This window comes from Aricia agestis, chromosome 8 (genome assembly GCF_905147365.1).
Source record: "Aricia agestis chromosome 8, ilAriAges1.1, whole genome shotgun sequence".
NCBI lineage: Eukaryota > Metazoa > Arthropoda > Insecta > Lepidoptera > Lycaenidae > Aricia > Aricia agestis.
In genome coordinates, this window is record NC_056413.1 from 9,484,761 (window position 1) to 9,499,730 (window position 14,970).

General features: G+C 34.6%; 1 protein-coding gene across 3 annotated transcripts; it reads right to left on the minus strand.

Annotated features, from left to right (window-relative positions):
- Positions 1-719: 719 nt before the first annotated feature.
- Positions 720-13,796, minus strand: LOC121729207 (ATP-binding cassette subfamily C member 4-like). Of its 3 annotated transcripts, none has more exons than XM_042117633.1 (25): positions 13,446-13,796; positions 12,222-12,467; positions 11,854-12,061; positions 11,472-11,697; positions 11,111-11,267; positions 10,625-10,874; positions 9,953-10,186; positions 9,665-9,832; positions 9,210-9,347; positions 6,952-6,957; positions 6,446-6,607; positions 4,678-4,800; positions 4,517-4,595; positions 4,317-4,449; positions 3,970-4,230; positions 3,626-3,815; positions 3,396-3,532; positions 3,148-3,288; positions 2,970-3,073; positions 2,603-2,892; positions 1,871-1,993; positions 1,675-1,797; positions 1,444-1,604; positions 1,152-1,257; positions 720-914 (listed from the first exon to the last, which is right to left on the minus strand). In XM_042117633.1, exons 1-25 carry the CDS (start codon positions 13,517-13,519, stop codon positions 744-746), a joined length of 4,011 nt encoding a protein of 1,336 aa, XP_041973567.1. In that variant the 5' UTR covers positions 13,520-13,796; the 3' UTR covers positions 720-743. The 3 variants fall into 3 exon arrangements, with proteins under 3 accessions (XP_041973567.1, XP_041973566.1, XP_041973565.1); XM_042117632.1 differs by lacking the exon at positions 6,446-6,607 and adding an exon at positions 6,618-6,779; XM_042117631.1 differs by lacking the exon at positions 6,446-6,607 and having other exon boundaries at positions 6,790-6,957.
- Between the last annotated feature and the right edge of the window lie 1,174 nt (positions 13,797-14,970).

A 14,970-nucleotide genomic window follows, 5' to 3' on the forward strand; every position in this document is an offset into this window, starting at 1 on the left:
TAACACCTCCCTCATTTTGAACGTCGGTTAAAATTGTAGCCTATGTGTTATTCTGATGTATAAGCTATATTATTGTAAAGTTTCATTAAAATCCGTTCAGTAGTTTTTGCGTGAAAGAGTAACAAACATCCATACATCCACACATCCATACATCCAAACAAACTTTCGCCTTTATAATATTAGTAGGATGAATCCAATACTATTATTAATTAAGTTTAATCAATTTTCTTTTAAGTACCTTAGTAGTCAGTCCTAGGGAGGAAATAAACAAAGTACCTAGAATGTGGTATCTACGTTTTAATAATACGAAAAGCTACTCATACATTACATTGCAAATAATTCAGATTTTATAGGTTTGCTCTAGGCGCCACATTCCTATTTTTTTTCTTACGCAATAGGTTTGGATTTAAGAGCTCCACATTAAAAGATACCAAAATATTTATAAAGACTATAGGTATTAAGATTAAAGACGCCTCGTGGTCCAATGGTTTAGTCTTGATTGCCACCGTAAGGCAACAAAATGAAGAAACTACATTGATGATCACCTGTCTGACACGAGATGATCCATGCTTTGGATGGGCAAAAAGGCGGTTTTGACTCCTATACCCGATATTTTGCTAGTCGTGTCGGTTATAAGGGAACAGTGTATTCCCTCATTTAGTATTTACTTATGTGGGAGAAACAAGGCGTTACTAGCAGGAGAGAAATAAAAAATATTATCATAATATATTTTTGATTTGATATCAATTAGATTTATCTTTATTTCTTTCTAAAAAAGCGGCCTTAGCTAATTCGCGTAGGCTTTGTTCAGATGCTGAGCCTAGCTCGTTAACCATCCTGATGAAATGACCATCCTCTTTCTGTAGTAATTTATGGGGATCGCCAAATTCAACGATTTGGCCAGCTTCCATTACCTGTAAAGAACACAGTAATGAAATTAATCATGTTTGAAAGTAGTTTTTTCTATGATAGGTGCCATCAGAAAAACAGTGGACCTACTTATCAAAGGTAATATTATGTAAAGCCAGTATTAGTCCTGACTCCTGATCAGTTAGGCTGAGAAGGTAACAACCCGATCAAATAATTAAATCCACCCAGAATATTGTAAGGCAGAAGGTTTTTTAATAGCACACAATATTATTGTAACTCACAATTATCCGATCAGAGTCAGCGACGGTATGCAGTCGATGAGCCACAGTCACCACAGTGCAATCCGCAAAGTGTTCTCGGATAGACTTCTGTATTAACGCATCGGTGCTGTAATGAAAGGAGTACGTTAATGTAGAAAATTAAGTCAATGATGTGACTGATGTCAGATGTGTCTCTGATAGGCAACAATTTTTTTTGTCTTATACTTATATAGGCAGACTTGCATAATATGGTATCATGGATCAATGTATGATGTATCTAATATCTAACTAGTCAATACCGTTTTGCTCTTACTTAGGATCAACATTAGCAGTGGCCTCGTCGAGGATGAGCAGTCTGTTGGAGGCGAGGGCGGCCCGCGCCAGACACAGCAGCTGACGCTCACCAGCGCTGAAGTTGGAACCGCCTGATTCTACTGCCGATGATAGCGACGTCACGCTATCTTTCAATTTTACCTGGAAAACTGTTTAATATAGCAAACAAGTTTAACTAAGGAAACATGTATTTATTATTTTGTTTACAAACCTGCTCCAAAGCTTTCCATATATCGGCATCAGAGTATTTATCAAATGGATCCAGGTTGTAACGTAAGCTCGCAGAGAACAAAACTGGCTCCTGTGGTATTATGGATATTTTCGAACGGAGGTCCTGAAAATTTACCAACAATAAAGCCAACCGCCAAAAAATTAAGCGCAACAAAAAGTAGTAAGTTTATATATACTTTTAGCGTTATTTCTCCTGTGTCGATGTCATCTATATAAACATGTCCATCAATAGGAGCCAGACGAAACAAAGCGGATATCAGCGAAGATTTCCCTGCTCCGGTGCGTCCTACTACTCCTACCTGTCAAAAAGTATCAATTACATTAAATTGTAGTATTTTATCGTACATTATGTGTCATGGGAATCCCACAAATGATCAACATTAGTGTAAGAATTAATAAAAAGAAATTAACAACCTTATTTCATTAGCCGATAAATATTCAGTAGTCTCGTGAATATGTAATAGTTGATAAGTTATAATAATATTATGTAGGTTGACTTAAGAATTATAGAACCATATTTTAACCGGTCCATAACCTATTCTCGTAGTAAAATCGATGTTAAGGTGACATATTCCAAATGAGTTACAAATTATTTATACAGGTTGTTCGGGTGAACACCGTTACGAGTATCCTTAAAACCATCAACTGAGCCCGTCAAAATGAAAAATTTTCTATGAGAACAATTTTTTTTGAGTTCCCAGCATTGTTCTCATAGAAAAATATTTTCATTTTGACGGGCTCATTTGATTGTTTTAAGGGTAAAGGTGTTCACCCGAACAACCTGTATAACTAATAATTCTACTTTACGGTAAGTAAAGCTTTTAAAAATGTTTTGATACAAATTATATTATTTATAATATACTTCCAACTAAGCTCACAACATAGAAAACAAAGAGGAGATAATATACCTTCCAACAAGAGTCTATGACTATATTCAAGTTTTTAAGCACTGGCTCGGAGTCCTTTTCGTATCTTAGGTAAAGGTCCTTGAAAACGATTCGTGCTTGCTGTGGCCAGTTTTTGGGCGGTGAGGTGTTTGGCGAGATTTCTTGCGGCAGGTTTGTGTATTCTAGGATTCTCTCTACACTCGTCATTTGAGATACAACTTGGGTTACTTGTTTGATTCCATATTGCAACATATTGACTAGTACTATTGCTTGACTTACAGCTAATCCAACGTCACCTGACTTTGTGTCACCTAAAATATAGTTTAACAGTAAATAACGAGAATACAGAGCTAATGCTAGTTAGGAATTTGTTCCGCTTAATTCTTACCTTTGTCTAGCAGCAACAAGCTGTATGTTACGACTAGGACGTATAATGCTGCAACGACGCTTAACCATATAGAGAACGAAGCATTCGTAATGAGAGACAAGTACCTGAAGAAAGAGAGAACATTATTTACTGTTTTAAAAGTATTATTTATAGAAGCTATGGAGACAATGAGTTATACCAAGCCGCAGTGTGGACGTCTTGTTTTGCATCGAACTGCTGGCACAGCATGGTCTGCGCCTGGCACGCGCGCACCGTTGCCAACCCCGACATACTCGCGGACACGTGAGAGAATACCGGACTTCGAGTTATGCCCTCCAACCTGAAATCAGGAACATATTTTGTGACAACAGTTTAAAGGTCCTATAATAAATTAATGTGAAGCTAGATTTTTCCGAAACAAATAAATAATTAAATTTACCATTTTACCTTCTTATAATTTGAGCAGTACTTAAGTAAACGGATGACCACAAGTACATAATGGCACCACAAATCAGCGTCGTAAGCAACATGTAAGGATTTACTATAGCCACCATAGCTATTATACCAAACATCACCATCGTTACCTGTAACAATATTCATACTCAAAATTACTGCTGAACATAACAATATTCAACAATGATAGTATAATCTTACCAATATTTTTATAATAATAATACCTGAATACTTTCGATGTACATTTTAGGCAGCATTTCATCAACAGCACCCATGTCTTTTGAAAATCTGTTCAAAATCCTTCCAGATGGGTTCGTATTAAAAAATCTCATTGTAGCTGTTAGAATATTACTAAACATTTCATTGTGGAGCTTTATTGAACTACGCATACAGACCCACATGAAAATTAGAGATCTGTAAAAGGTAATAAGAATTTGAAACAAAGTCACCAGAAATTCATGCAAAGTGGACACTCAATTTAATATTATGTTTAATTGTAGTGTGTACTTATAAATTACTTACAATAATTAATCTTTCTTAGAAAATTGGATGTGTAATAGAAACCTACCTTTCAGACGTCAATATTATGCACCCTAGCAATGCTGCGCTCCAAATATAGATGTAGTAAAAATGATCAAATTTATTTACATTGCTTATGTCTTCCAGAGTTATTGCTGTTTTAACTATTGTCCCAATAACTGTGAGGTTTGCAATAGAATTGTTATCTGAATCAGTAGATGAGTTAGTTGCTGATGATAGTAAAAGTGTATCCAAGTCTTCTAATTTACTGCTATTCATTTCTTGCAAATTTGTTTCCACATTGTTCATCCTAAAAATAAGCGAAAACAATGTAACATGAAATAACTCTATTAAAATATAGAATTTAGTAATTACTAATTAGCAATAAATACTTACCAATGACTTAACCAAAGGTCACCAGCCGAAGTCACCACTTGGGCAATCAATATTGAGAGGATAGTAAATATTAGCAGCATCCAACTTCCTCCAGCTCTGAAGTATTTTAGGTATACTGAGCCAGAAACACTATCTGAAATTCATAAATAAGACATTTTTTATTTATAGATTTCTTTAAAAAAAAATTGATATAATCATACCTTTACGAAGTAGTTCATCTGTTTCTTGTGAATCGTCCTCATCGTCATCAGCATCTTCTGCTATAGGATTTGTTTTATCCTGGACAAGTAATTAAAATAATAGTTAAAAATATGTCATTTTATTAATTATTATTTAACAACTTAAATTACAAAGAGTTTACCTGAACAGTTTCAAGTGAGTCACCAGTGAGTTCCTCCTTTTCGTGTTCTTCAAATTTATGAAGCTGATCGAAATGCGGGGAACGTGATACTTCTTCAAAAGTACCCTGAGCTTCTATTTCACCCTGTTTGAAATGTTTCATATCAGAATAAACTTAAAATGTAGATGGTATGCTATATTATTATTTTTAACAAAAAATGAAAACCGACTTCCAAGGTAAAAACAATAATAACATCCATATTATATGAACTAAAAAGTATTAAATAATTTTTCCTATCTAATAGTGCCTTTTTCCGAATTCGGCTGAAAATCAACTGTTTCTGTACTCAATCTTCATCATTTTGAAGTCGGTACCAGATATAGCTGAATCTTCAGTCTGCCAGAATATTTGAAACTTTTGGAACTGGCACCGACTTCAAAATTATGAAGATTGAGTACAGAAATAGTTGATTTATAGCCGAATTCGGAAAAGGCACTATTAGATAGGAAAAATTATTTAATACTTTTTAGTTCATATAATATGGATGTTATTATTGTTTTTACCTTGGAATCGGTTTTAATTTTTTGTTAAAAATAATAATTTGACTCTTTTTAGTTACTTACCAAGTAAACCATCGCGTACCCACTATACTTACGTAGAATAACACACCTGCATATTATTCTACGTATCTTATTAGTTATTACAATTTGTTAACAGTCACACATACAAAATATAATATCAGCTGCAGATAATTTTAAACAATACTTACATTAATAAAAAATCGAAGTGAACACGTGGTAAAAGAAACAAAAGTAAGCTGGCACATTGAAGCGAGACGGCAGACAGTTATTGTACTATGAACGCTAAACGCAAAATGCAAAAGTTGAATTTACGTTGTTTTCCAGAATAGTCTTCGATCACTAATATACAGAATAGAAGGTAAATATCTCGGCGATTTCGTGCCGTTTGTATGGAAGTGAGACAGGCGATGTTACTTGTATTATCGAAGCAACTTACTTCTCAGAAGTAATGTCAAATGTGTGCCTTACGCTCTGGAGTTAAGGTTGAATTTGTTATGTTTATTTTTGTGACATTGGTGACCCTATCGTGGTAATGATGATGATGATGATGATGAATGTAATTTGCATAATAGCATATGCTTTCAGTTCTTAAAACAGCGCCTAAACCCCCAAACTTGTATCTATAAGGAATCCGCAGTTCTCTTAGTATCTTCGGAGCCATAGTTACCTCAGTACAAAATCTTGCGTTTTGGTAGCATATGCTTCTCATAAAACCAAAATCACCATTTATTATGTTCGAGGAGTTCCCTCGATTACTCATGGTTCCCATCATCACTTTCACTTTTGTGAAAATGGGACCAAATTGAAGTGAAACCTCATCATACAACAAAACAAAAATTTCGAAAATCGGTTCACAAACGGCGGAGTAATCGTTGAACATACACAAATAAAAAAAATATCCACAGCCCAATATATGTACTTATAATATAACCTCCTCATTTTTGGAAGTCGGTTAAAAAGGTAGATGAATTTTATAAGGAACATATACTTTTTTAATTCTGGTATATGTATATACTGGAGGTATATGTATATTCACATTTTTGAGTATGACGACTTTGTCAGCGGTCTTGAGGTGGTGCAGCTGGTGCGTGACCAGCACGCGCGTGCTGTGCCGCAGCAGGCCGTTGACGCACTCCGACACCAGGTGCTTGCCCACGTGCGTGTCCACCGCCGACAGCGGGTCGTCCAGGAGGTATATGTATACTCACATTTCTGAGTATGACGACTTTGTCAGCGGTCTTGAGGTGATGCAGCTGGTGCGTGACCAGCACGCGCGTGGAGTGCCGCAGCAGGCCGTTGACGCACTCCGACACCAGGTGCTTGCCCACGTGCGTGTCCACCGCCGACAGCGGGTCGTCCAGGAGGTATATGTATACTCACATTTCTGAGTATGACGACTTTGTCAGCGGTCTTGAGGTGGTGCAGCTGGTGCGTGACCAGCACGCGCGTGGAGTGCCGCAGCAGGCCGTTGACGCACTCCGACACCAGGTGCTTGCCCACGTGCGTGTCCACCGCCGACAGCGGGTCATCCAGGAGGTATATGTATACTCACATTTCTGAGTATGACGACTTTGTCAGCGGTCTTGAGGTGGTGCAGCTGGTGCGTGACCAGCACGCGCGTGGAGTGCCGCAGCAGGCCGTTGATGCACTCCGACACCAGGTGCTTGCCCACGTGCGTATCCACCGCCGACAGCGGGTCGTCCAGGAGATATATGTCGGCCTATTACCAGATAAAAAATTGAAATTTTATACGTGGGAGAGCCATGCTTCGGCACGAATGGGCCGGCTCGACCGGATAAATACCACGTTCTCACAGAAAACCGACGTGAAACAGCGCTTGCGCTGTGTTTTGCCGAGTGAGTGAGTTTACCGGAGGCCCAATCCCCTAACCCCTACCCTATTCCCTTCCCTACCCTCAACTATTCCCTTCCCTTCCCTTCCCTCCCCTATTACCCTATTCCCTCTTAAAAGGCCGGCTACGCACTTGCAGCTCTTCTGATGCTGCGAGTGTCCATGGGCGACGGAAGTTGATTTCCATCAGGTGACCCGTTTGCTCGTTTGCCCCCTTATTTCATAAAAAAAAAACTGATGGTATAATCAAAACATTAAACATGTTTGTCTACTGTTAACTTCATAATATAAGAACACATTCACTAATCAAGATTAAAAGATAAAAATAGCATTGCAATTATGACTTAGTATATTATCCTGTATAAATTCTTCTAAAACATGTTTTGCGATTCAAATATAATATGTAAATTTCGAATAAAATGAACAACTAATAAACTATTAATAGTCGACTCATATCGAAGCGTTGAACTTTTGATATCCTGTAGGCATAACGGTATTCAATCTGATGATATTCGCGTTGATAATAGTGGAAAATTTCTCTTGAAATCAACTTGAAATATTATAGTACAGTAATTATTTTTTTTTTAACAAAAAATTGAAACCGACTTCCAAGGTAAAAACAATATTCTTAAAATCATCTAAAAACTATGAAATAATTCAAATTCTTCATTAGTGCCTTTTTCAAAATTCGACTGATGAACGAATTCTGTACTCAATTTTCATTCGTTTGAAGTCGGTACCAAAGAGAATATAATCACTACGTTTTAGTCGGTACCAGCCCTGAACTGAAATACTTGACATAATTTAACTTAGCCAGTACCGACTTCAAAAAAATGAAAATTGAGTAGGTATAGAATTCGTTGAGGTTTGGTTGAATTTTGAAAAACGCACTAATGAAAAATTTGAATTATTTAAATACTTTTTAGATCATTTTAAGAATATTGTTTTTACCTTGGAAGTCGGTCTAATTTTTTTGTTAAAAAATAATAATTTTAACTCTTTTTAGTTATCTACAAGATAATGCTTTATACATAGATAACCACTACGAATGTTATCTATCCATATTATAAAATTACTGTAATCGAAATTGTGGTCAATGCTTGCAGTTATCTAAGCGATGCTGCAATTTCCAAACTTTTATCTTTAAAATATGTTCAGGAGTTCTGTTTGCCTTTGGATCAAGAGACCTACGATGGTCTCTTGATCCAAAGGCATGATGGATGGATGGCAAATTTCACTTATTCGTAACATAATAATATGTTTAAGTTATTAGAAATAACATTTTAACCTACTAGAAACAACATTTTAATGTGTGTTTTAATCAATTTTAAGGATTTCCCTCGATTGCTCATGGATATCATCATCAGATCACCACTTTTGTAATTGACATACAAAATTTAGATTATATCCTTCACAACAACATAAGAATTTTGAAAATCAGTCTACAAATAGCGAAATAATGATCAAAAATATCTGCTTCGATCCAAAATATCACGAAAAGTACCAATAATTGGGTCATAATGTGATGATACATGGTATAATTATGGTTGTGATGATGATGATCAATCAAATTGATGTATTGGCTTATGCTTTCAGTTGTTTATACAACGCCAAAATCCCCGAACCAGTATCTATAAGGATTCAAAAGTTCTGTTCGGTACCTTGGGATCCAGGGTATAACCTGGTGTGAAATCCTACTTTTTGGTAGCATTTACCTCGAATGCTTCAGAAAAAAACCAAATCACTATATATGTCTATACAAATATCAAGGAGTCCCCTCGATTTCTCGTGGATCCCATCATCAAATCACCATTTATGTGAACATGATACCAAATTCGTATTCAACCCTAAAGAACAACAAAATAATTATGAAAATCGGTCCACAAACGGCGAAGTTATGGTTGAACATACAAAAAATATATATACAGACGAACATAATATAACCTCATTTTTGGAAGTCGGTTAATAAAAGAAGATAAAGGTATAAAATAATAAAAGAGGATATTATATATAAGTAATAAAAGTATAAAAGATGATAATATAGACAATATTCAATCTTCATAATATCTTTTAGGGACCTTTAAAATATTATAAGATACTTCCAATGCATCCTTAACATACTTGTCTATAGCAGGCGCGGGCGAGGCCGACCCGAGCTCTCTGTCCGCCGCTGAGGCTGGCTCCCCTCTCCCCCACCATCGTGCCGTCTCCCCCCGGCAGCTGCTCGAAGTCGCGGAGAAGTGCACATGCCTCTACGACCTGAACGGATAATCAATAAAAAACGAGAATGTACTCAGTTTAATAATAATTTATATACAGATGTCATTAAAACATTCTATGTAGGATACAGTTAGTAAAACTATGCGTTAAAAAAATTACTTACATAAAACGCTAACACAAAATTTCATAATGACAGTCATGAAATTTTGCAAGCAAATTGTAGAATGTATTACGAGTCTTAATTCAGACTGTGCACTCCTGATAAAAATAGTTGTAATAAATATTAAAGTTACAACAAAAAAAAACATACAAAAAAATTAAGTTCTTAACTTTTAATACTTAAATAATATTATTACCTTATTGTATCTTGCCTTGTCGTATGGTAAGCCGAAAAGTATGTTCTGTCGGACAGTAGCCACAAAGAGCCAAGGATCCTGACTAGCGTACGAAACAGTTGCACCTCCCAATGATATTCTTCCGGAATTTGGTTGCAGCTCTCCCAGAATTAATTGAAGTAACGAAGACTGTAGAAAAAGTATCAAATATAATTTTAATTTTATTATAAGTAGATTTATTTTGAAAATTTCTTATGAGTAATATTATAATCAAGAGAATTTCCTTTTATTAATATCATTTCATCATACCTTACCAGATCCAACAGAGCCAACTATGCCAACAAATTCTCCGGGGTTTACTTCGAGCGTAATGCTTCTCAAAGTTTGTACTATTGGGTTAATCTGCCAACTAGCAGTAACATTAGAAAGTTCCAATTTCAATGATTTCTTAATGTGATCATCCTTAAGTTTAATATTGGAAAAAGATTCGATATTGTTTACTTTGTATCCAACCGGTTCAACTTCATTGAGTAGTAAGAATTCCTGTAAAAATAAAATTGTTCATGCAATACAATTTTGACCTATTAGTTAGCTATATAAACTCTATGCTCTATTTTAATAAGTTAATAAATATATTATTTGTGCTACTAGCAACGACAAATATATTTTTGATAATGTTGAACCATTGGAGAAATGATCTACCTCAACTCTGTAGGTATGCATATTGCATATTACAATAGGTAATAGGTATGCTTAAAGCTACTATAAATGGAGTACTATCTTATCAGACGATATTTGTCTTGATAGACGTAAGACATCGAGACACGACAACGCATATATAATTATTGTTATGAGTGCTTACTCATAATAATATAATATCCATTATAATATTATATAGGTATTCAATAATTAATTGGGTATAACTCAAAATATTTGGAATTTTGGGAATTAAATATTTGCAAATACAACATATTTACTTACTTCAAGACGTTGCACCGAAATTTTGGATTCTCCAAGGAATGCGAGGGCCCATGGAAAATAAATGTTACATGCTATTTGTAACAAGTTGTAGTATTGTGCCAAAGAGAAGGTGATCTCGGAATTGATTTCCCCGCCGATTGCAATAAACGTCACTAACGCAGCGTACAGAACTAGCCGCTCCGTAAACACAATGATACTTGTAGAGAATCCCTTGATCATCATAGTGTGTGTTATGAATTTTACTTCCAATCTAAAAAAAACACATACCTATTTACATGAATAAACAGACAACAGGATGTCAAGAGCTCCCATAATATTATCTAAGGAGCTCTTGACATACTATTAAGTATTTGTGCACAATATTAATGTTGAATGTTATGATAATATTAATATGATGTAATTTGTATTAAGTATCAATATTGTCTCCATATTTCTTGGTAGTGTTTGGCGCGTATTACTTGCCATTTTATGGTATTGGTGACTTACTTTCTAAGATTTTCCACTAGCTTTTCAAAGGGCTTTTCCCAGGCGTACATTTTGATAACTTGCACTCCATTTACTAGTTCGCTCATAACCTTGACTCTCTCGTCTGTACGTTTAGCTATCTTCCCTCTGAGTTTGGCTAGCCAGCTACTTAAATAAGCTACAATCAATATTTAATAAAAGTTAGTAAATATTATAACTTAAAGAGTAACTAATTCAAATAGGTAGTAGCTATTTTGTTCAAACAAAGCTACAAAACCTCCTTTATTCGGAATTAAGTTAAAAGTATTTCGAGGACTGAAACCTTCTCTTTAACAGAAAAGAGCTGTTTCCGTAAAACCTTTTTATTCAGTTTTGTACTTACTTTGTACCAACAAAGTCTGCAGGATAATCACACCCAGTCCAGCCAGCGCAGCCCAAGCAATTCGCTGCCACACCAGGTAAGAAACGAATATGATCACCACTGGCATCACCCAAATGTAATGCAAGTATAAACAGGCTACATCAAAGCGACCCACGTCGTTGGACATCAAGTTTATTACCTGCCCTGTTTCTGTTTTACTTAGGCCACTTCGACTAAGCCTCATCATCTAAAAATTATCATCACCGTTAAGTTGTATCAGAATAATTCAAGAAACATTGTTAGCAGTAAATAAAAAAGTTGAATTAAAATTTATTATCAAATATTATTTATGCTTTATGACTTGAATCGAATATAATTTGATGCTTAGATTGAAGAAGATTACCTTCCTATACATCAAGGAGCAGCAGGCTATTCTGACTTTCATTCCAACGATACTTAGCCCAAATTCTGTTAGATTAACGAGAAAAGGTGTAGAAATAATGCATAAATTTAATATCATATTGTATATGTGCGCGTACTTGTAAGACTCAGAGCTTCTTTCATTAGTGAAGTAATTTATGAACAGAGCTAGAGAATACGGTATGATTGGCCTGGAAAAGGAAATTAAATAAATTATGGATGTTTAATTGTTTAATGTTAATTTTATTTCACCAAAAGCGTAGTAAGTGCAATCAGGAATGAAACCAAAAAAATTAAACAATCAACTATTTAGTCGGTTCATTTTGGCAAATGAACATAAAAATTCTTTACCATATTAGGATGAAAAGGATTCCTAAAACAATTCCTAGAATCATGTACTCCAGCCAAAAGCATCTAACGATAGCTCTTGCTAGTGACGGTTTCGAATCACTTCTTTTAGCTTTTTGAAGTTCCTTAAACCACGCTTCTTCTAAACGGGTTCCCAAATCACCAGACATATCGCATTTCCGTGTCCTCCACAGATCTTCGACATTTAGACCGTATTTTTTACCCTTGTGGAAGAGATGAAAACAGTGCCTGTGGAATATGATAATAACTGTATTTTAAAAAGTAAAAACCGACTTCAAAATTGTACGTAATTGAAAATTAAAACTCCCTACAAAACTTACCTTCAAAACCACTGAACCGATTTTGGTGAAACTTGCACCATACCCTAAATTGAACCAAAAAAATAATGATTGAAATCGTTATGGTAGTTCCAGAGCGCTTATCTCTGGACAAGATACACAATCATAAAAACATACATACATACATACATACGTACAATGTACATACAGTTTTTGAAATTTGGCACATTCGTTCAGACGCTGATAAAGACTAACATATACGAAAATTAGGCAGTTCTGGAAATATTACATATTCGACGCGTAGGTATTTTATTCATAACCTCCTTTTTTGAAGTCGGTTAAAAATGTATCTATGAAACATCAATTTCTTTCTCGTTACAAAATTTTAGAGATAAAAAAATATTTTGGCGACAGTTTAAACATTTTTGTGTTTCTTTTTAACATAGAAATTAATTTTATGCAAGATTATTTGCGACTTGTGCCCGTTATTAAAACTAAGAACCTGTTTAAGATAAGTTTTAGAATGCTGCACAGTTTATTTACTTAGTTTATTTTAACATAATTATCTTTTTCGCCTATACTATTTTGGGCTTGAATTGCTATAGAAAAGCAGTTTTTATTATTGTTTTTATTACTTTATTTTTAATATGTCACAGATACTTTTTTGACCGGCGATGTAAATACATTTTTTGTTGGAGTACCACAGGGATACACTTTCCAGTCATATTTGTTTATTATTTAATTCTATTTAATTTTAGAGAAATAGCATCATTTTTTAATACACTATGTTCAATTTACTCTTTAATACATAATATAGATACTTACAGAACGAAAATATTAAAAAAGGAGGAACAAAGTGAAGGATTAAGGTCCCGCCCAGTAGGTTCTGTTCTCATTATAATAATTTATTAATTGCATACAAACTTACCACAGAAGCAATTTGGAGAGTAATCCAGCATTTTCCTGGGGGTTTTTTTGTGTTAAATTAATTTTGCAATCCATTTTTATTCACTATTTTATGTTTAAACTTATTCAAAATAGATTTTGTATAATTAACACTTTTACTGGTTATTTACAAATTACTTATCATCTTCTCAAACTATTTTGGCGTCACTTATTCACATAATAGGTACCGGGTACCAGGCACTAGGTAGAGTCGGCTAGAAGCGTGATCGTAAAGCTACAACCGGTACTATACTGAATATATTATAGCTGATGTGAAGGAATATTCAATATAGTGAGTTTACAGCAACGTGCACGGTGCAGCGTGCTGCGTGGGTTTACGGTGCCAAAGCAGATAACTTTGAGATAACCGATATTGAAGGTGTGTTTGTATGGGTTGTATTTACTATCACTATCGAAGAAATTGATTGATATGCAGATAGCAGTCCTACGGAATTTGATCGTGTTATGTCAATTCAATTTTAGTCGCAATCTATGAATAAATTTATTTGATAGTACTATTGGAAGTAGAGCATTCGGATACACTTGTGGCTTGTAATGCTTATAGATATTCCGTGCTAATGCATATAACCTTACCAGAATTATACTTTTAGGCTTCAAGCATTAATTGAGTAGATTGGGAAACGTCTATTAGTCATACTCTTAAATGTTTTGATTTACTTAAATAAGATTAACAACAGAACTTTACAATTCTGTTTATCAATGTTTACCTAGTTACTATTAAATAGTGCGGAATCCTGGCTGAATATATTTTCATATCTTGTTTTCTACTTGTTTTAAATGTGTGTCAAGAACTATTTAAAGACATGATCACACTGTATTTGATTTGTATACAAATATTAGATAGTTTTGTTATCAGACGATACCAACAATAAGCAAACATGACTTTCTATTCTGAAATATTATCAGCTCTTCTAGGAAAAGTGCGTAGTGCATGTCTGCGGACTCTTCTTCAACCCGGAATACTTGGTTTAATATGATATTGAATGTACTGTAACTTCTTGGTGTAAATTCATGTTTCACAGTAGTACCTAAATATACACTTTTCATGCACTTATTCCACTTTATTAATTTAGTTTATTACAATTTTAATGACAACACCTGATGATGATTTTGACGAAACCGGTCGTCTAAAACATTAAAAATTAATGTAATAAACTAAATTAATAAAGTTGAATGAGTGCATGAAAAGTTCATATTTATTACTTTCTGCTTGAAGTATAAATCAGCAATATAAACCTTGAGCTGTTGCTCTAATGATTTTAAAAATGTTAACGCTACGAATAATAAAAACCATAGACTTAATATATACTGTCAAAAACTATGTTAACGCCTAAAATTTTGTTACACACGATGCTGTTTGTCGTTATTACCTGACCCCCCATAGGAGGATTATATTCTTGGAGTGGTAAAGAATTTAACACGATGAATCTCATCAGATCATCTTCCTGAACAGCGTGTTAGATTTGAGCTTGAGACTTGAGAAGTAT

What these genes read in the sequence shown, in the direction of transcription:
- LOC121729207 (XM_042117633.1), bottom strand. Translation starts at nt 13,519, where the DNA reads ATGGATTGCAAAATTAATTTAACACAAAAAAACCCCCAGGAAAATGCT. An exon ending in GCAGACTTTGTTGGTACAAA is followed by an intron (nt 11,268 to 11,471) that starts GTAAGTACAAAA and finishes TATTGATTGTAG; the next exon opens with CTTATTTAAGTAGCTGGCTA. An exon ending in ACAAGGCAAGATACAATAAG is followed by an intron (nt 9,348 to 9,664) that starts GTAATAATATTA and finishes TTATCCGTTCAG; the next exon opens with GTCGTAGAGGCATGTGCACT.